The sequence below is a fragment of the Triturus cristatus genome, chromosome 2_2 (genome assembly GCF_964204655.1).
Source record: "Triturus cristatus chromosome 2_2, aTriCri1.1, whole genome shotgun sequence".
In the NCBI taxonomy this organism is placed as follows: domain Eukaryota; kingdom Metazoa; phylum Chordata; class Amphibia; order Caudata; family Salamandridae; genus Triturus; species Triturus cristatus.
In genome coordinates this window covers 720,645,048-720,667,733 of record NC_140582.1, presented here as the reverse complement: position 1 = coordinate 720,667,733, position 22,686 = coordinate 720,645,048, and the positions used below count along the sequence as shown (strand labels likewise).

Here is a 22,686-nt window from a genome sequence, read left to right as displayed (position 1 = left end):
ATGAGGAGCATGCTAGGGGTTGGGCAGGACGGTGCATTTGTGGCACCCATTGTCTATATCCTCACTCCAGTGCCTCATCTTTTCAGATGCTACGGAGGCCAGCACCACTGCACAGGGAGAAGTGCAGGCCTTCTACCTCATGCCAGGAGCAGAAAGACATGCTGAAGGGCTTCCTTGTGACATGGACCCTGGCCAAGTGGCAGGAAAAGGGGAATTTTGTGTATGTTAGTCTATGAGCATGTGAGCATGTCTGTCTGTGTATATGTATTTTAAGCATTTGTGAGGTTCTTGGCCAAGCAGTACTCAGAATCATACAGTAGCTGACACCACAAACTCTGCTCTGTGGTCTGATTCACACTCTCATTTTGTTTACCTGTCTGCATTGGGTCACCATCATCATCACATTTATTTGTGCACTGAAATATGATCATTACCATATATGCAATACAAACCACGAAAAAAAAGCATTACAATTTAAAAATACATTAAAAGTAAATATACACATTTGTTAAGCACCACATATGGCAGCAGCAGTTTAAATATGATCCGGGGCTCTGACATCAGAACCCTCGTTGTGCCCTCTACTCTAAATGAGACGGAGGAGGCATGGGTTTCACTTGATTTTTGCCTCCTGCAGTTTGCAGATTCAAAATTAGCAAATTCCTCATAGCCATGCATTCTGAAGAGCAGCAGCTCCTCCGTTATGGTGAAGAATAGATGCCCTCCCTGTCAGCAGAAGCAAAACTCGATAAATACAATGATAATAAAACAGGTTTATTATTATTTTATTTTTCTTCACAGGGCTGAGTCTTGGGGGCGGGTCATCGCGATTACAGGCATGGAGGAGGAGTGGTGGGTACTGCTGCAAGTGCGCATGTGGTTTTGGCCGGCTGTCTTAGAATGGCCAAACCAACATGAACACTGAGATGTCTCCAACCTGAGCTGCGTTGCCAGGCTTGAGACAGCAGGCACAGGCTCCCAGTCCCATCAGCATGAGAGCAGCGTCTGGATAGGCCCTAGGGGATCCTATGGTGCAGTGAAGCCAGAGGAACAGAAGAGCAGCGGTGAGGCAGATAAGTTCTTTTATTTGTTTTTTGTGTGTGTTGTTAATGTTGTCCTTCCTCCACCTCACCACTTTTCCCTGACACCAACCGCCACTAATTCTGAACAACCACATGCAGCTCAAATCCTTTTCCACGAAATTAGACTTAGTTAGTATAACTATACCAAGGAAGTAAAATGCAACTGAAACGCACCACATTTGACCTAATCTTACCCAGAATAAATAGGCCCGAATAGCAGCCAAAATACCAATATTGTAACTGGCCAGTTCCACTGTATAGGATTAATTGGGGGCTCATGGTCCTAAATGGACTAATCTCCACAAAAGCTTATCTGCCCTGACCACCTTGGTGCAATTAATTAGGCCCCACAGCTCAGCACCATGAGCTCCTGTTGTGACCGATTTAGCCTTCTAAGCGGTTAAAGAGTTGAGGACAGCATTGCGTCCTATCAAAAGTTACACTTTAAATATCATTTGCAGTTTTACCTATCTTCCGCAAGCCTGAAGCATAGACTCTCATATCCAAAGTGTTAAAATTGCTAATAGGTTCTAAATATTAATCTTCAAATTTGAAGGTCCCTCAGGGAGTGCATTTGAAGTTCATGGCAAAACTGTCATTATAGGGGAGTTGATGGCATAAAATACTTCGTAACAGTAATTTTAGGACCAGTTAATTAATGCATGTAATGCGTATCCAGTGCAAGCCAATTACATCACATCATTTGCACAAATGAAGATAGGAACTGGAAAATGTCCGACACTGAACAACCAGCAACATCAAAATAAGTTGAAGAGGGTTGTGACTAGGGGACAACTATGACACACTCTTGCTAATAATTTAGGATCTCAATTGTTCACCCATGCGCCCAAATCTTACCCTAGCAGAGTTACCACTATGAAGAGCTGCAACAAGGTGCAACATACATTCTCTTCTTCCAGTGTTCTGAAGGGAATAATCCCACAGCATGGACCATTGACCGAATAAAAGGCCACCCTCAAAAAACGGATTAAACACCTAGTCTAAAGCTCACCATATTTAACATACAGTAAGTATAACTTAAGACTTGGTTTGATGGTGCTAACCTAGTCCCGAGATCCAGTAATCCATATTTGTGGAATAGTATAGCTTTTCCAAATAGATTTCTAACTATATCTATCAACAAGATTCGTCTAAAGTTGTATGGGAGAGTCACGTCTTCTTTTTTCCTTTTCTTCCACGAGAAAGGGATGTCACCAGTGCCTGAAAAGCTATTAAAGATGATCTATACCATTGGATGAGGATGTTCAATTTTCCTTAATACAAGACCACTGGAATAAGATTTGGCACATGAGTTTTCTCCACTTTCTGATCGCCTAACGCCCTTCTAAGCTCATTCAATGTAACAGGCTCTACTTCATTTTACAGATTCACATCTATCAGATAGGTAAGGATACATTTAGCAGAGCTTCCAGACCCCACATTATCTGCATACAGACCACAGCAACGATTCACTCATTGGAATTCAATCACAGTGGCGTCTCTCCACAAGTTGTCTCTCTTACATTACCGGCTGCAAGGGACCAGATATTTTGCAAATATGCACAGATTCTGCCTCTTCCAGGTCCTCATATGTCTTATCAATTGATTAACTTTTTATATTGCAAGCCTTCTGTATCTGGTTTTAAAATTCAGAAAATTGCTGGAAGATGAATTTGAGGCATTAGCTGTGTGCCGAGCAAGCCTATATAACATCTTTCTGGTACGCGTCATTCCTCATCAAACCGGTTACAGTGAATCTGGGATATTGGAGGATGATGGTCTTTATTAGGTTCAAGGTGTAAGGATTTGTTCCAAGAACAGAAGAATAATGTTTAAAAAGATAGAATAAGTTCCTGATTTACTGCAGTTCACTTAACAGCTCTCTTAAAAAGAGCGACCTGTTTTGGTGAACAGGATGAAATCTCTAAAACAGGGATCAAGTCCTAATACTTGTGGTAGTAAGCAAGAAATCATATTGTAGTCTACACTTGATGCCCATATTATCAATAGTTCAACATGACTCAGTGCCCTACTGATGAAGCCGAAATTGGCTGAACTTGCCTGTGGTTGCTTTTGTTCCCATTCATAAGGAACCAGGCATGGCAGTTTGGGTTGGTCAGTTTCTTCTAGACCAAGGCCAAGGCAGATTTTCAAATGGGTGGCTGCTGTCTGAGGTGGCTAAATGGGCAATACACTAGGAACTGGACTGTGGCCCAGTGTAATTATTAGTGGCTGAGATTAATTCTAACCATCACTTTTTTTATTTTTTCCAGTGCGATGCTCCAACTGGCACAGGGATGCCCAGACACTGCTCCTGAGCTCACAGTGCCATAGTACTCAAGTTGCACTCCGCAGACCAGGCTTAAATAGGCAAAACCGGTCTTGGGTTTATTATGTACCCATTCAGACGACAGTATGGGCTGGGCTATTGCTACAGGAGCATAACCAAGAACGAGATGCATAGTGTTAGCTCCTGTCTGAGGTGGTATAGCAGGCAAAAAATAATGGTCTGGATTGTTGCCAAAAGTAATTACCAATGGCTGAAATTAATTCAAGCAATTCAGACAACACCTTTTTGTTTTCCTTAATATGGTTCATAACACGGACAAGTAAGGTTGATTCTCCAGAATTATGAGATTTTATTGCAGAGGTCCTATCATGCAGAGGTCCTATCAGACTTAAACCACCTGTTATGCATCCTCAACCCAACTCTAATACAGTTGTTCTACCATCACTGTTGTGCATGATTTTGACAAGGATACCTAATGAGCCTATTGGAGATTCCATAGGGTAGATATTCTGTCAATAATTCCTCATTACAGCCCTGACCACTTCCTTTGGGTGGCAGATTCATATTTACATAACCTGTGAATAATAGCATTTTAATGGCCAGACGTCCTCCATTTTTGTGAGTAGAGGATCCTTCTCAAATTATCCAAAACTAAAGAGTTCTCATTATCAAATTAAAGAAAATTAACATTCACAACATCGAAAAGAGACCATTTGGTTCCAGCTAAACGCAGATATACTATATTGAGACAAACTGCAATAAAGTGGATACGTTTTAAATGCGACTTAAGGAAGATTCAAAATACCAGCATCCTTTTGGCTGGTAAAGGAACCTCTTTTAGCCACAGTCTCATGGTTGAAATACCCATTGACATGGAGAGAGTCAACCACCACCTAGTATTTTTGGAAACAATATAGGAGGACCTTATAGATAGAAAGTCTCCAATTGTGGATTGGATACGTTTTATATGCGACTTAAGGAAGACTCAAAATACCAGCATCCTTTTGGCTGGTAAAGGAACCTCTTTTAGCCACCGTCTCACAGTTGAAATACCCATTGACATCGAGAGAGTCAACCACCACCTAGTAATTTGGAAACAATATAAGAGGACCTATTAGATAGAAAGTCTGCAATTGTGATGCCGCCCTTTCCTGCCAAACCTGCTACATTCCATGAAATCCCTCACTGATCATAACCATTAGACTCTATCTCTCCTAATTGGTACGAACAAGATTGCCAATCGGCTCTAATTTCAGAACACCCAGAGATAATTATTCAGGGGAGTGTAAGCATAAGGGTCAGTAAGTTGTTTGCTAACAGAGCAGTATGCATTATAAGTGTTTTGAGAGTACCCAATTTTATAGGGTCAGGTATATTTTCTGAGGTCTATGACAAAGATGCAAAGAGCTTGGGCAACTGTGAGAAACCAGGACCTGCTGGCAGTGTCCCCTCACTACTTTTTGCCCCCATTTTGACTACTAGAGGCTGGTTTTCTAACTCTGACTGTGTCCTATGCTCTGCCACCCAGACCCAGGGCCTGTGCTCTGATTACAAGTACATGGCAGTTAGGTATACTTACAAATGGTACTGACAACCTACCTGCAAGTCCCTAGTATATGGTAGGGGATGGTTTAGAGGCCCAGTAGATTTAATGCAATTAACTGCACACTAATGTGGTGACTGCTGTCATTTTAAAAGTCAGCCCTGCCTTACTGCTTTTAAAATAAAAGTATGTGCAAATTAGACTTTGGAATTAAAGATACTTCCAAAGTCTCAAACTAGCTAACTTTTACATAAAAGTCACCTCATAAATCTTCCCTAGGTGCCACAGGGGTATGGTGTCTTATAACTATAAGCAGGGGCATTATAAAAGATTGTTTATATGCCCTGGTGAGGGAAAAACTGCCAATTTCGTTTTTCCCCATTGTAGCACAATGGCTCCGTAGGCTAACATGGAAATAATTTATTAAAGTATAACAACTGAAAGAAAGGAGCTACAAATATACTTCAAAGTATGATACTTAGAATAAATCCAACAACTTGCCACTCTTATATTGATTATAACTATCACAGAAAATAAGTTATGGAACTTTCTTTTCTGTAAGGCAAAATCCAGCCTTCCAGCAGCCCTCTTCTGATTGGTCATCCTCTGCAAGGCTGAGCCAAGCTGTCTTAAGGAGGTGTGAATTGGCCTGACTCAAGACAAAGGATTTCCTGTGGGAGGAGAACTGCAAGCTGCAGAGCCAAAGGCAGGATGTGGGTGGAGTAGCCAAACTGGTCTTCAAAGGGAGATGACAGTTTAGAGCAGCACAGGCTCACCCCCACATCATGCATGTGGGATGACTTAGCCGGATCTTAACCTCCAGGAGAGAGTTTCTCCATTTTGGATTTTGAAAGAATAGTGCTTTCCGTGAGAGGAGTCATACTTCTGGGTGTCACCCTGTACCCCATTGTTAAGGGATGCCCCATTGCTTGTCACCCAGGAACAGTGGATAAATATGGGAGAGCTACACAGCAACTCGTATCCCTGCCTGAAACAACATGGAGTAGAAGGACTGCCCTGCTGGAACCCTGTTCTGCGCCCCAAGGACTGCACTCTGAAGCACTGCACCTGCTGCACAATCTGGAACTACAGCCCTTAGGACTTAGCCTGGCTTCACAAGGTTTAAGGAGTAGACTCCCTGAAAGCAATAGGGTAACAGAGCTGCACCTGCATCATCTCCATCAAGGAGGACCCATCTATGGTGTGTCCAGTGGACTTTTAAGGATTGGGTTGGGTGCATTGTAGGAAATGTAATCATAACATCCCAAGGGCCATCTTAGAGCTTCTAGACACTTTGATTGGTATTTAGGACACTTTGAGCCCACAAGAGGAACTTATGGAAGAAAATCCAGAAGTTTGGAGAAGATTAGAGAATTCTTGGTAAAAAGCTCCATAAAGTGACCAACTCAGTGACGAGAGTCAAGCCGCCAATGTCAAACAGCGATATTACCTGGATTTCATGTTCATCCTGCTGAAAGCTCCGGAGCTCAAGCCTTCCAGGATTTCACCAAGGCCTCGTGCTGGACCAAGCCGCCAATGTCAATGCGGATCTAACCTGACTAGGAGCCTCGCTCAATGTCAATAGAAAAAACTCCAAATAAGTTTCTAAGTGTGAAGGTAAAATTTTGACCAAGGCCTCTCGCTTAGTGTAGCCGACCTAGGCTCCATCGCGGTCGGTGGGCCTCAAATTTTGACTTTGTCCCGGTCAAGCGCGTCCAGTTGTCCCAAGTCCATGCTTTTTGTTTTTTAAACACTAGAAAGTGTTTATTCTTTAAAAATTCAATCTTCAGTTCCCTACATTGGATATTTGGTGTCATTTTAAAGATAAAAATATTTCCTATTTTTATAAATTGGTGTTTGGATTTTTATTGTGTGTTGGGTCTTACTTATTTAATGTATTGGTGTTTTTAAATGCTTTACACACTGTCTTCTAAGTTAAGCCAGCAATGCTCCTTGCCAGCTACCAAAGGAGGACCAAGGGAATAATTTATTGAGAGCTTGACTGGACCTTTTATTGTGATTGTGGCCTTATTACTAGTGGTAAGTCTCTACTTATCCCTACTAATAATCCACATTCCAACAGCAACAATTCTCAAATAACATTAGGGAGTTCAGATTCTTACTTGCCCTTTTGCCCATTGCCCTTCAATTCAGCCTTCCAAATATCAAATTGTAAGTACTATTTTAAATCCAGAGGAGTGGAGAGTTTGAGCTTAAGGTGCTTGAGGTTTCCTGCTTCCCACACCATGGTTCTGATCTGGCTGCATGAACAATGCAGGGGGACAAGTCCTTTGTGTGAAGACAGAGCACGTGGGGCTGTGCCCAGCCCTGCCCCTCAATCCTGCCAGTTGATGGCCCATCCAGGCCCAACTAATCCCTCTATTGTGTGCTTGTCTAGGAGGAATAAACAAAGTCCAACTGCAGCCAGTCATGTGACCTAGGACAGAATGAAAGTACTAAATAGTGAGGGCAGGATAATGCCAAATTTCTAAAAGTGGCATTTTTAAAATGGTAACTTAAAATACACCTTTACCATTAAAGAGGATTCTTAATTACAATTTCTCAGACACCAAACATGAAATGTTTACCTGTTCCCAATCAAAAGTTAGCGTTTATTAAATGTAATGAGGCAACCCAATGTTAGCCTATGGGAGAGGTAGTCCTCACAATAGTGATAAAGGATTTAGGAGTTTTTCACTGCTAGGACAAGTGAAACTTAAATGTACATGCCCAGCCTTTTAATTACAATGCACCGTTTCTTATGGGGTACACAGGGCCTACCTCAGGGGTGACACATATAACACAACATGTGTATTTGTAAAGTGCACACTCACCCAGAAGGGTATCTTGGCGCTGGATAACAGATGTTTATTGTTACCCAAATAGATTGTACTCATTTTATCAACCTCAGAAGGATGAAAGGCTAAGTGGACCTGCAGGGATTTGAACCTGTGACTATGAGGCCAAACACATGTCTCTACAGTAGACACATTAGTCCACTAAACCACCAGACCAGACTAATAATGCAATAAAAGGTGAGATGAAGGCATGGCTAATTCAAATTGGCAGTTAGTTTAAAACTGCATTTAGGCTGCAATGGTAGGCCTATGACATGTTTTAAGGGGCTTTTTGAATGGGTGGCACAACAAGTGCTTCGGGCCCAGTAGTAGCAGTTAATTTACAGGCCCTGGGTATATGATATACCACCCTACAAGGGACATATAAGTAAATTAAATGCCAATCAGGTGTTAGCCAATGTTATCATGTTTAAAGGGGAGAGCACAAGCACTGTAGCACTGGATATCAGTGGAAACCTGCACAGAGTCCTAGAGCCAACAGACACCAATTCCAGCAAAAGGTGGAGGGTAAAGGCAAAACATTGGGGTAAGACAACCCTAAGACTGACAGGTCTGAAATATGACATGAAAACCTTAAAATAAATATGCATCTTGCAAATACCATACTTTTAAAAAAATTTAAAATCCATAAATTGGTTTAAATAATGGTAAACATGGTAACACATTAGAAGGACAAGACACAATACTATTTTAACTGATAATATACGTGCCCAAAAACCCCAATAATTGTATTTACCTCAAACATGAATGTGTCAACCTCTTCACGGATGTCTGTGTAATTGAGTTTCTTCCCATCTTCATCAGTTACATTAAGCAGCATGTCTAAGAAAGCTAGTCTTTTCTTAGATGTTTGAGATTCTAGTTTAGTGTCAGAGTTGCCACTGCTTTTCTCAGCATTCTTCATTTCACGTGCTCGCTCTTCAATAACCTTAATTAAAAAATTATGTATTTACTATTTATTTTTGACATTCTGCTTTCCGAAAATTATAAACATTACATAAGATAATGTGAACATTGCCAAATATATTTGAATTTACATTTAGATTTGTATTTCGAATAAAGGGTATTCAGAACTTCAGAAATTCACATACATATATTGGCCTGTAACCTTTCCTTTCTTCCCTATGATACTCCAGTGGAAATTATAGAAACTGGTGTTCTTTCCCACACCTTTCGCAGCACAACTAGACCTTTACGGTGTAACTGTTTTATGTTCATAACTACAGAAAATGCATTTACAAATGTCTGTAAATATTCACTAAGATACAGCTGAGTACGTGGTTCCTACATTTGCACAGGATTTTCCTGAGCACTCCTCTAACACACCCCTGAGAATGGCCACAAATGTGAATAGTGTGTGAGTTACGCATATATGAGTTAGTTATGCATTTGTACTTAAGTGGCCTACACCCAGTTTTACAGATGTTCAGCAAGGAAATCATCTGTGTAAAGTAATCCCTAAATGTATGGATCATGGTCTTCCATGAATTTGCAATCGTGTCTGTATTCCATAGCAGACGGTAGGCCGTCGGGATCTCCAGAGGAAGCCAATGGCATGCACACACCACAACCCATGCCCAAATGTACCACCCACCACCACCCCGTTGAACCTTAAAATTATACTCATTGCATAGCAAACACATCCAACACCGCCTTCTCATCAATGCACACTAAGCAGCCCTGGGTGCAGCCAATGTGGCTGATCTCATGAACAACAATAAACTCAATGCCATCTTCATTACAGAAACCAGGCACACCACGATTTCCATCCACTTTATCGATGTCCTTGTCCCTCAAGACTACTGCATTTAGCACATCGATCGACCAAAAAACCCACGAGGAGGAAGCATAATCATTCACTAACACACAGTGCTCTAGCAACAACAGACATTTAGCTCCTTCGAGCACTCCAACCACGTTCCTCTAACACTATGCCTCGTCAATACTTTTCAAGTTCAAATGTAGCCTCAAGAAGAACACAGACCTTGTACAGTGCACTCCTGGAGCCAGTCAGAGCAATCCCATAGGGCTAGACAGAATGGAGGACAGATCAGAAGCCAGTCCTCCAAGTGTCTTCTCTATGACCACGCAAAGCTTCTCTGTTTGTATGCAACAGTCACCAACAAAGAATAGCAGGTTTGCATGCAGAGGTCATAGCAATCATCAGTAGTATAACAGTGTAGATCCAGTAAATAAAGAAAGGATGCACAAAACAGTAGACTGAGATGCTACAAAGTATCCACACACAGTGGGTATAATATCGAATCTAGATGACTGCACACTGTATAAAGATATATTCATAGATTATTAGATCATGAACTTTATTTTCCATTTAGGTAAAAATTATCCAGTTTGGATTTTCAGCCAATTATGCGTCTATAAATGTTATTCTGCATTAACGTTTTACTAACAATTACATTTGGAATTGGTACCATTTGTACATTAGAATACAGTGATGTGGTGTAAAGGAATTAGCACCAAAAATATACGCAGGTATTTTACACACACATCTCAGAATAGATTTTAAAATTCATTAAAACCAAACTTACGCTGTCAGTAAATGCATGCAGGGTTTTCAGGTGCCCATCATGTTCTCTTCCCTCCTGCAACATGAAATACAGAAAGTCAGGCCAAAGCCATGGCAGCCTCTGCCGACGATGGAGGAGATCGCTCATTCTAGAAAAAAAAGAAAATACATCTATTTAATAGGATAATACATTCTTATTAATTTAGTAGCATGTGTTGAGATAATTCTGAAAACATTAGTGGAGTACTGACTTTCTCTCAATCAACAGAACGTTTTATTAAAACAAGTTAACAAATGAAATAACACAATCTCAAATTACAGCGGGCATAATCATCTTTACATCCACTTTCGAATAAATAAAGCATTGTTTAATACGGATCTACCTACAAAATATCGGTGCAAGCCCAGCCTGTACAAAATTTGGGATTCGAGCCGATTCCCCTACTTTATACACTGATTATGCAATGTGGTTACTGAAAAAGTGGGAGTACATTCTTCGTGCCCACTTTTGTCTCTATGACATGTAGGCGTGGTATAGATAGGAAGGGATTTACCAGAATGCTTGGGACACTTACCTTTCCAACAAATTCTGACATGAGTACCATGGCAATTTCTCATCGCGTTAACTCCCTCCCACCCCCCTCCCCCTTCCCCAGCTATGCGGTAGACCACTCATCCTAGCTTTGGTGAATAGTCTGCAACAAGAGGTAACTCCAGAAGCATCTGTCATACAGCAAAAAGTTACTCCAATTGAGGTGTGAACCAAACTCCACAGCACCAGCTCCCTAATACTATTTGGTATACAGAGTCCTGTTGTGATAAGGGGGTAATATCGCATAACTTTGAAGATACCACTGTGTCAAATTCAGCTTGCCTGCCCACATGCTGAAGTGCATGCCTGTGATTCCCGCAGAATATGCAATTGGACAAGGTTTCCACCCACCTATAGGCCCTCTCACCAGTGGCAGAAATGACTGCCCCATACCTAATCCTGCCCATATGCTTCCCAGGAGATCTCATTGCCCGAAAGGCTTGACCTTTTTATAACGCTGATAAGTACTCTCTGTCTTTTGTACAGTCTTGAACATTTTCAGCAAAATTCAGGTAGCCTCTAAATAACTAACATCTTACTGGGAAATGGAAGAGTAGCATTGGTGTACTCTCTAATTCTCTAAAGGCATGCCACTTGTTAGTTTCAAAAGCTGCAGTGGCATTCCCATAGGTGGAACATCTCAAAATAGATTCCCCAAACAAAACCTCTTGTACTGACATAGACATAAAAGATTCTGATAAGAGGAGATAGTGATTGGGGATTTTTATATAGTGGTGTGGCAGGGACACAAACAGATCTGTTTCAAAATGAAAATATCTTCACCTAGCCTTAGTAATGGAGAAGCCTGGGGGATGAAATAACTCTGCACAAATCGACAGAAACCCTTGGAAACTAAGAACCCAGAACCCCAGTCCTGCCCACACACATCAATTCACCAAGCAAACACATTTCAGGGTCCCGGAAACAAACCAGGGAACATTATGGAACGAACTGTTATGGGGAAAGTTAACAACACTACCAAACTTTTATTAGAAGCGCTGCCATCACATTAAGGAGCATGCAAGTTCTGTAGGGGTATCAATAACACATGTGGGAAGCAAAATTCAAACTCATAAAGGAGAAATGCTATATTTTATCCAGTGGCAGCCAACATAATGAAGAGGTAGAGGGTCAGATGGAGGGGGCGTGGGGAGCACACGGGGGGGGGGGGGGGGTTAATAATAAAATAATTTTAAAAACCACTCACCTGGAGCTGCCAGACGCCTCCTGTTTCACGCCTCGGTCTTCCTGGTCTCAGCAGGCACTGGGGCAGCATCAGACTTCCTGTGCGATCCCCGCGCTGCTCTCATGCTACAAGAGCAGCGCAGGGATTGGCCTGAGCAGGCTGAAAAGATGCTCCACTCAGACCAGGGAGTCTGTGCTGTTTCTCCAGGCTTGATGTTCAATACAGCTGGGCTGGAGAAACCTAAGTGTGCATGTGTGTTTGCCCGTCCTGAGACAGCCGGCTAAACACACATGAGCACTTAGAAGTGCAAATAGCACTCCTCCTCCTCCCCCCTGGCCCCACCCATCTCCTCACACTCCAGCTCAGAGCTGGCAAATGAAAAATAAAACGATTATAGGTAATCGTTTTAATTTCCACCTGCTGGCTCTGAGCTAGTGGGGCAACGCTCCTCCGCCATTACGGAGGAGCCGCCCCTGATTGTACCTCTAGTGTTGATGATAATTGCTCTCAGCATAAGCGCAGCTATGTATTGATTTTCCTTTAGTTTTATGTGCTTGGTAATCCAAAAGTTTACGTTGGATTATTTTCTAAGTATATTATACCATCTCCTTGACCATGGAGATTTTTACCATTTTATAACATTTTTCATTTCTCTACTCATATGATGTTAATAATTGTAAAGAGTAGTCTACAAATCTGTTGTCTGATAACTTAAGGTTGTGAGTTTTGATAATGTGATAAATTCTATCATTTATTATATCTCATGGCATACATTTAATAGTGATTAATGAACAAGTCTGGAGTTTCTCTGAGATATAATACATTGTTGACTTTGTTGATTCCTATAGTTCTATATAGATTAGTAAGCCGCCATTTGATCTTGTAGAGTACAACAGACCATTACATGTGGCAGCAGGTAGATGGAGATATTTGTTGACATATTTCTTTATTGTCCGGACTAATTCATGAGAGTCTTTGCTTCTGTGCCTGCCTTTTCCAGTTTGAATGACAGCTTAGGAACCAGGTATTTCAACCTTTTCTTAGGAACGATTTGATTGGTAGACAGAGTTTTGTTCAGCCCATCCCGATAGTATCTAATCTGCTGTTTTTAGTATGGCCTGTGTGAGGATCAAAGTTCAATTTGAGATACCTCTCACTGTCACCTGGATGTGTGTTATTGAGGTTTTTGTTTTTCAAACTGACTTGGTTTGCAATTGTTCACCAGAATGTTGCCATAGTGATGACTTAAGAAAAACCCTTCTTTATTTTTGAGCCCAAATGTGGTGGCAGGCATGGCTTTCTTGGTGACATACCGTATCTGGGCATCTACCTCTATTCAGCGGCAAGCCTGTGTTCCCAGACTCGCTTTCCAATCCTTCTTTGGGACCCTATGGTGCCAGAGATGGCGTAGGACACTCCCTATAAAAACAGTGTTTATTTTATCCATTGCCCCCTGAAAGTCAGTGTACCACGTGGAGAGAGGTGGCACCTAACCACACAAGCTGTCATTAGTAAATTGCAACTTAAACCTAATAAAATAATATTTTTGTCCATTTCATGGGTTGAAGGCTTAACTTTGAGGTCTAGTAAATAATTCCAGACATTCCATCTCTACTGACAGCAATACTTTTAGGGCGAGCCTAGCTCTGCGCTAGTAGAGGGCCTCTTGGAATCACTCCAGACTTCCCAGAGACTTCTCCGTGTGGGTCGGACATTCCATTGGCCTTTGCGTGTGGCTTTCAATAATGAAAGCGCGCAAATGGCCAAATACGGGTGCATGTCCCTCCTTTCCTCTAAACGTTCACTCCCATGGCCTAAGGGTCTTGGGAGCGAGCAGAGGCGTGCAGGCTGGCAGCTAGTCGTGGATCAGGTTACTGATTTATAGCACGGCTGCTTTCACTTTTGCGGCTGCGCTTGTTCTCCCTGCTGCTTCTCTGAGCTCTCAAAGCCAACATTCTGTGGAGAGAGAAAAATGCAATTTTAGACGGCGCTGGAAGAAGGTGGCTGCACAACACAATGAACGTCGGGATGGTAATGGAATCGAAGCCCCATTCAGTGACTCTGGTTATGGATAACAACAGAGTGGGTTCTTCGGCATGCCAAACAAAATCAAATGCTAATCTCTCTTTTCAGCCCTTACTGTATAACCAGGCTGAGAGACTGCATTCCTTCACACCTCTGAGGACTGCAATATGGCACAGTGGGGGCATATTCTGCTAACCCCATAAAACGTCAGATCATCCCCTATTTTTCTTACATTATGCAGGGGGAATGCTGAAACCATTCGTTTATCCTGGACCAGGATTTTCACAAAACAAAATACTGCACAATATCGCATTACATCTCATCAAACCGCATGCCTGGCCTGTAGAACATGAGCTTGTACGTGCAAGCGATAGCGCCAGTAGCAGCGCTGAAAACACGAGACATTAAAGCAGCACTGCCCAAAAATGAAGTGAATATTCGAATGCATCGGCGCTAGTGAGACGAAAACAGGAGCAAGTGCACACGTAAACCTATAAAGAGGAAAACAATGCCTCACTGGCTGTTTTAAATGCAAGTTTTATTTGAGCAGCCATCTTGTGTTTTTGGAGTGCACACTGCAGCTTCCACCTTCCTCGCTCTGTGACGACAGGAAATGTCTTGCGTACAGAAAGCGCGAGCTTGGTCCTTAAGACTGACTGTAAGGTCATCAGGCTCCGTTCTTCAGTTTAGCAATCCCTCGTTCTGTGAAATGTAGCTGTACGGCAGTCTCAGCTCAGCGAGTTAAGCGCTCGCATTGACATCGGTGCTGTCTGCTACAGTTCACAAGCTATAGCTTTGGCAAGGTGAACGCGAGGGTTTAGCCTTCTGAGGTCGATACTTAGAGTGCTGCTAAAGTTGGTATTAGTAACCTTGGTTATTTACACTTACCATAAGTGGCATATTAGGATAACTCTCATTCTGTCAGGATAATATAATATGGAAATACTATGAAGTGTTATAAACTGAATTACAATTTTTGAATCTCTACTTCAGAAATCTGTAAGCATTCTCCATATTGCAAGTTCAAAAGGCAGTAAGACACCTCAAAGGCTTAGAGCACCAGAGGTCTCAAGGCAGTTTGCGGGCTTTATTACCAGGAATACCACAGCATATCAAACTGACAACTGCAAAAGTGTTTGTGCGTAACAACCGACGAAAAGCTAGGCATGCTGACGAGAAAAACATCGCAACAGTTTTAACACCAAGGAGGCTCTGACAGCCACCCCTCTCTTACACCTCTTCTTCACCCCTCCTTAGAAGCTCACTGAAGTCTTCCTACGTGTCAAGGGCCGGAGCTGACATCAGCTGCTCACTTCTTAGCATGGAGGAGCAGGGGTCGCCTTCACGAATGTAAAAATAAAAGATATTAAAGTGAATTTCTGAGTAGAATCATGATACACTGAGCTACCCTCATAAGCTATTGTCGACATACCAGGACGTGTCCTAGGCAGCAGACAGGCAGCAGACAGTAGATTATGGCTAAACACTTATAAGGTCCCAAAGACGAGACCTATTGGCTATGCCAGTGCTTGTTTATATATTTTAAGGCCTCCTGGGGAGTTTGCTTCTGTCTGTCATGAATAATCAAATATGTTTTGATCGCCATTTTCTACACCTCCTCTTAAAATTGTGCTGATATTTGTGTCAGAACACGTTTAAGGGAGTATGAACGGATGACCTACAAGTTTATGCCTAAAAATATGTTTTAAGGTACATACATTACATCCAAGAGGATGTAGAGTGCTTTACATACAATAAAATAAATGATCACTGAACAAAAAGGGTGCAACCATGGAGGTTTCCACTATTTCCACAAACAAAATCACGTTCAGGAATAAAACCCATGGTGTTGTTGGTCAACCAAAGATCTTGAAAATCTTTCTCATTTGCCCATGAAGACCTTATCTGAAAGTAATGCAGATGATGCCTCCAATTTCACAATCAGACAAGGAGCACAAAGAAAGACATCTCGGCATTCTCAGAACCTTTCTAAAAAGTAAAAGATCATTTACACCACACCAACTCGAAGGAGATCACCCAGGGGGCGGGCCAGAACAGATCTTACATTCTTTTTGTATTCGTTCACTTTAAATGAGCAGCTCGGCACTTTGAGCAGGAATGATAAAAAGAGGGCACAGTCGGGACAGGGCATGATATGAAGTTTTGGGTGGGGAACATAAACCAGAGAAAATGTCTGTGGTATTCTACAAATATGCTGATTTGCAATGAATGGTCAAAAACACAGATTTTTTGCATATAGACATGGCAAACTTACTCGCTAGACCAGTTTACATTTAGATACTTTGTGGGTTTTAGAGTATTATCTTGCTTTGATTTCACGACAAGGCTCTTCAGGAAAGTTTTAACCTCTGAGTGTGGGGCATACATTAATTGCACCCAAAAATGGCTCAGCGCATCTGTTTTATTGTGTTTTCCGTAAATATTTCCTGTTCTTTTTTTAAAACGGGGACTGGAGGCAACAATATACTCTGCTTTTGCCGTCTGCATAACAGTGTGGTGCTCATTGAATGTGACGGGTGCTACACTTATCATATGAAACTAAATAGCAACCAACATGATTCTCATTGTATTAGGCATATTCAATGATGTTCCGGGGTGGATCTCAAGCAGAGCCTGTGGTACTTGGGTAAACCTGCTTGAAATCCTAATAGCCAGACACTATTAGAAAACATTCTTTCTAGATGCAGACTTACCTGTAGAGGGCACGAACATATTCTGAATCACTGTTACTCTGTGCGTGAATTTTCTTTCCCATTGCAGTCTCTAGAAACAAAAAGATGATATACTTAGCGTATACATTGAAAGGAGCAGGCATGCTGCTGCCCTAAAGATGTGCAGAAGGTGTCTTTGACCTGTCGTCAGTGTTTTCCATCCCTCTGTGCCAGGCAGACCTACAGACTGATTGAGCCAGAAAACACCCACAGGAGGTAACCCGTAAACCCACTTGAGACCTTGGTGACCTATCTGTAGCAAACAATATCTCAACAGGTGATATTTCTAGGCAATTACACAGAATGCAAAATCATTTGCGACAGAACAGAAGCAAGAAGACAACAACAGTTGTTTAGAAGAAAAGCGGTTTGTATTAAGAACTGCAGTTACAAATTATATTAGTTACATCAGCACTGTTACATTGTATGTAAGTGTAATCCAAAAAGTAGTGTGGACAAAGGTGCTCTTGTGAAAGTGAACTGCGCAAATGGACACGTGAGGAAGTGCAAGGAATACAGCAAAAAGGCACAATAATATTTAAAATTGGTTACAGAACATAGGTAATGAGGACACAATTAATGAAGGACATGGTACGAACCAAAAAACGCCAATTTAATTGCCTAGAAATATCACCTGTTGAGACGCTTTTGGTTACAGCTTGAGTGAGAGCATGCGCAGCGCCTGCTGCAGGTATAGCTGACTGTATGTTACCACCATGTGCAGCGCCTGCTGCAACCATACGCAGCGCCTGCTGCAGGTACAGCTGACCATACGTCACCACCATGCACAGCTCCTGCTGCAGGTACAGCTGACCATACGTCACTGCCATGTGCAACGCCTGCTGCAGGTAAAGCTGACCGTATGTCACCACCATGCGCAGCGCCTGCTGCAGGTACAGCAGACAATATGCCACCACCATGTGCAGCGCCTGCTGCAGGTACAGCTGACAATATGCCACCACCATGCGCCGCACCAGCTGCAGGTACAGCTGACAATATGTCACCGCCATGCGCAGCTCCTGCTTCAGGTACAGCTGACAATATGCCACCACCATGCGCTGCGCCAGCTGCAGGTACAGCTGACAGTATGTCACCGCCATGCGCAGCTCTTGCTTCAGGTACAGCTGACAATATGCCACCGCCATGTGCAGCGCCTGCTGCAGGTACAGCTGAACGTATGTCAAAACCGTATGCAGAGCCTGCTGCAGGTACAGCTGACAGTATGTCACTGCCATGCGCAGCGCCTGCTGCAGGTACATCTGACAGTATGCCACCACCATGCGCAGCACCAGCTGCAGGTACAGCTGACAGTATGTCACCGCCATGCGCAGCTCCTGCTTCAGGTACAGCTGACAATATGCCACCACCATGCGCAGCGCCTGCTGCAGGTACAGCTGACAGTATGTCAACACCATGTGCAGCGCCTGCTGCAGGTACAGCTGACCGTATGTCAAAACCATACGCAAAGCCTGCTGCAGGTACAGCTGACCATACGTCACCGCCATGCGCAGCCCCTGCTGCAGGTACAGCTGACAGTATGTCACCACCATGCGCAGCACCTGCTGCAGGTACATCTGACAGTATGCCACCACCATGTGCAGCGCCTTCTGCAGGTACAGCTGACAGTATGCCACCACCATGCGCAGCGCCTGCTGCAGGTACAGCTGACAGAATGTCATCACCATGTGCAGCGCGTGCTGCAGGTACAGCTGACAGCATGCCACCACCATGCTCAGTGCCTGCTGCAGGTACAGCTGACAGTGTGCCACCATCATGCGCAGCGCCTACTGCAGGTACAGCTGACAGAATGCCACCACCATGCGCAGCGCCTGCTGCAGGTACAGCTGACTGTATGACACCAGCAATGTCTTTGCCAGGCCCCCAGGTAGCTAGTCGCAGTTCCACCTGAAGGCAAACAGAGCACCGTAGGGACAGATGTGGACGACTCGAGCCTCACTGAAGGTGAGCTCAGACTTCAGAGAGAATACGTTGTGCCTCTGGGTGGTTGGCAAGCTAGACTCCTGCCCGGGGGATACTAGATTCATCCTTGCATTAGTAATGAGCACAAGGGGCAGTGATTACTGCATCCAAGGTCGTTGTTTACTCTCTTCCAGCCTTCCATTCTTTCGCTTCGTACAGCACGTCATTCAGCCTCTCCCTCCGCAGATTGCTCTTCACCCCCCATAACACAGTACACAAGCCATAATGAAAGAAAGGAATATGTATCTGTTTGTTTTGCAACAGCCTCCTTTGTCACTGCTGCCTCTTCGTGTCACTGGGGCTGTAGATGGACTGCAATTCTGAGGAAAGCCTGGTCCTTAATGCCATGCTGTGCTCCTGTGACTGCGAGGGCACGCGCATCCTACGAAGACGTCCGGGTCCAGGGATCAGTGGGTAACAAGCTGCCCCGAGAAGGGCACATTTTCTGCTAATTGTACCCCCTTGCATTCCAGATATTCATTTACTTGAGTGCACAGTTTTCAATTCTGCACATGCCTTTAGTATTTTCAGCACACATCTCTTGTTTAAAGTTTATTTTAGTAGGATGTCATAGCTCAGCAATTGCTTATACATGAAATACAAACAGCCACTAATGTTTCACAGAAGTAGGTGAGGGTGCAGGTTGATTTTTGTGGAGGGCACTGCTTGACGTCAGTGCGCACTTAGGCTTATCTGCCTATACCTGACCATGGGATCACAGGACACAGATCAAAGGTCGTGTTTGGCGAACAAACATGAACTTCATCACTACACAAGGGAAGGCAAATCTAGGCAGGCCCTCTGCCCCGCGCAGAACGAGGTGAGATATTGGCAACTAAGCTCCCATTATCACTCAGATCCACAACTTGAAGTTCCTGAAACTCCGTTCCTGCCCATCGCATGAAAGGGCCATGGACCGCTCACCAATACTATAATCGAAAACTCGAAACATCGATTAAAATACCCATATCCAGTAGTACAGTTTCAGATTATTTCTTGTGCAATTCCTAAATTGGCATGGGTATTACACTGACTGACTAGGTTTGTCTTTTTCCAGGATTTACGGTGTAAATACACAATTCTAATTGGAATATTTCACTTATTGGCTAGGGTTCGTGTTTGCTACATCTGCTCAGCAGTACCTGTAGTTGGTTTTGTCCCAAATGCTTCATGGCTCGTACAAGGGAATAGCAAGCAGTCTTCTGAAGCAAGCAGATTTGTGGTGTCTGGGTTAAATGCACGTTTCACAAAGCATTTGTTAGTCTTGGATGACTCATGTTACAACTTCCGTTCTCTCTTATGTGGTTGTATGTCTGATTTTTATTCACAGAGCTCTGCAAGCGGAATAGTGTAAGTTGCAGGACATTTACAGAGGTGTAGGGTGGGGGATAAGGAGGAGAAGGAAAGGAAGAGGAATGGGAGGGGGTGGGGTGGGAGAGACAGGAAAATGAGAGGGAAAGAGAGGAGGAGGCGCAGAGAGAAGAAGTGAGAGGGAGATGGACAGGGAGGAGACAAAGCAGTGGCAGATGGGGAGGAGAAAATGGAGAAAGACTGGGAGTGAAAGAGAAGAACGAAAATAAAAAGCAGTGAGAGAAGAATGCTTGAAGGGGTTCAGGAAGCAGTAAGAACAAGGGCAAAGAAATGGAGAAGGAGAAGGAGGAAAAGAAGGATAAGAGGAGAAGGAAGAGTAGTAGAAGGTGAAGGAGCTTTTGGAGAAGTAGGGGAATGAGAAGAGAGTTTGGGAAAAGGCTAAGGAGATGACAAAGGGAAGACATAAAGGAGAGTGTAAGCGGTTGAGCATGTGAAAAACAGAGCCATATTATTATGAGAGAATATTTCAAGAATATAAGTGGTGCATTAGCTTCCACAAGACATGTGGTAATTGTAGACCCTATTCCCAGTTCTCTTCATCCCCTCTGGCAGACCCTGCAGCTCAACTGTCTGTAGACATTTAATATTAAAACAGCCGTTGTGAAGTCACGGGGACCACAAAGAGAAGTTATCATTTGGTGTCATTAATCTAGATTTAAAACGTACAGTGTTTACCATTATTAAATATATTAGTTGGGGCTAATAGGTCTAAAGTTTAGCACTAATCCCATAAGTGTCCTTTTTTTTTAGCTTCTCTACTTGAGGATCACATTCACAGTCGAGCAGTCTGTGATTGTGAAGCCTGTTCAATAAATCAAATGTGACCATTCACATACATTGGCAATACTGGCCAACAGAGCAGAGGCAATTCAATGAAAGACCAGCCCAGAGAGCTACATCACTATTGGTATAAGAGATCTATATGCACACTCGACATTTATAAATACATGAATACATTAAGATATATTCGTCACATCTACTTGGAGCCTACATGACAATTGCACTGTTGAAATCAAATCACTGCTGCATTGTATTTATCACAGATGAACAATTGTTTCAGTGATTACTATTGAGAAGAGTCTGTGTTGTGAGTCAACACTACTGATCACGTTGGACCAAACTCAGAGATACGTAGTCATTTCTCTGCACTCAGTGTGATAATAGCTGCCCAGGAGCGAGAGAACACTGCACGGAATTATTTGAAACCTCCATGACTATGGGGATTTATAATGTGAAAATCATAATATACTGTAGCATGCAGAGAAGAAAACTATTTTCTAGGATCATATGCATACAAACGTACTGCTTTCAATTTCAAGAGACTGATTCTAAAGTACGAGCATGGCTCTCCCAGTGCCACTTACTGGCTCCATTCTCTTCTTCGAAGCCGCCAGTGTCTTGACACAGCCATTAACCTGCATGGCAAAATGTTTGAAGGTATAGTTTGTTGCAAGAAATCAATCAGAGGAAATTGCACATTTGCTCTCCTCTAGGAGGAACTGGTGGTGGATTTCTCAATGCCAAGACTCCGAGTTTGTAAGTGATCATTTGATTGCAAACCTGAAAATGGTGACTTTTCAGAGTAGGTTCAGCAAACCTAAAAATGAATAACTTTGTTGTATCCAATCTTCCTTTCCAAGGTGTGTTGTGTTGTTTTAATTCCCATTATTATAATATTTTAGAAACTACCTTTGATCTTCTGTTTCTTCTCATCTTGAACCCTGCTGTTCCTAGCTAGTAATTGTGGCAATGTTACTGACAAACATGACTTCCGGAGCTTCTAATCTGACATTTTACTGTCGGTAGAGGAATTGGTTCATTGGGACTCGTTTTCCTATTACATTTATTTGTTGTTCAACGGGTGACATCAGGAGCCAGGCAATGCCGGCCAATTTACAGCGTGATACGTCAAAGTGTATCCCTTCTGCTTATGCCAGCCATCTTGAAGCCTGTAACTGTCAATCAATCAATCAATCAATCAGTCATTTGTAAAGAGCACTACATACCCGCGAGGGTCTCAGGGCGCTGGGGTGGGGGGCGCTACTGATCGAACAGCCAGGTCTTGAGTGTCCTCCTGAAAGTCAGCAGGTCTTGGGTCTGTCGTAGGCTCAGTGGGAGGGTGTTCCATGTCTTGACGGCGAGGTGGGAGAAGGATCTCCCGCCGGTGGTTGTTCTTCGGATGCGCGGGAAGGCTGGCCAGTGAGAGGTCGGCGGAGCGTAGCTGGCGGTTGAGGATTTAGAAGGAGAGTCGTCTGTTGAGGTAGGCTGGGCCGGTCTTGTGGAGTGTCTTGTGTGCGTGGATGAGGAGCTTGAAGGATATCCTCTTGTTGACGGGGAGCCAGTGCAGGTTTCTGAGGTGGGGGGTGATGTGGCCGTGGCTTGGTACGTCGAGGATCCGTCGTGCCGAGGCGTTTTGGATGCGTTGTAGTCATTTGATGAGCTTGGTCGGGGCTCCAGCGTAGAGGGCGTTTCCGTAGTCGAGTCTGCTGCTGACGAGGGC

The 22,686-nt window shown here is 43.3% G+C and overlaps 1 protein-coding gene across 2 annotated transcripts in view; it reads right to left on the bottom strand.

Annotated features, from left to right (window-relative positions):
• Positions 1 to 22,686, bottom strand: part of CYP4V2 (cytochrome P450 family 4 subfamily V member 2) — a 344,463-nt gene that overhangs the window by 109,109 nt on the left and 212,668 nt on the right. For both annotated transcript variants that reach the window (XM_085641978.1, XM_085641977.1), the window contains exons 5-7: positions 16,818 to 16,887; positions 10,323 to 10,449; positions 8,510 to 8,701 (exon numbers count right to left, since the gene is read on the bottom strand). In XM_085641978.1, coding sequence (XP_085498104.1) covers positions 8,510 to 8,701; positions 10,323 to 10,449; positions 16,818 to 16,887 — 389 coding nt within the window. The remainder of the gene's footprint in view (positions 1 to 8,509; positions 8,702 to 10,322; positions 10,450 to 16,817; positions 16,888 to 22,686) is intronic.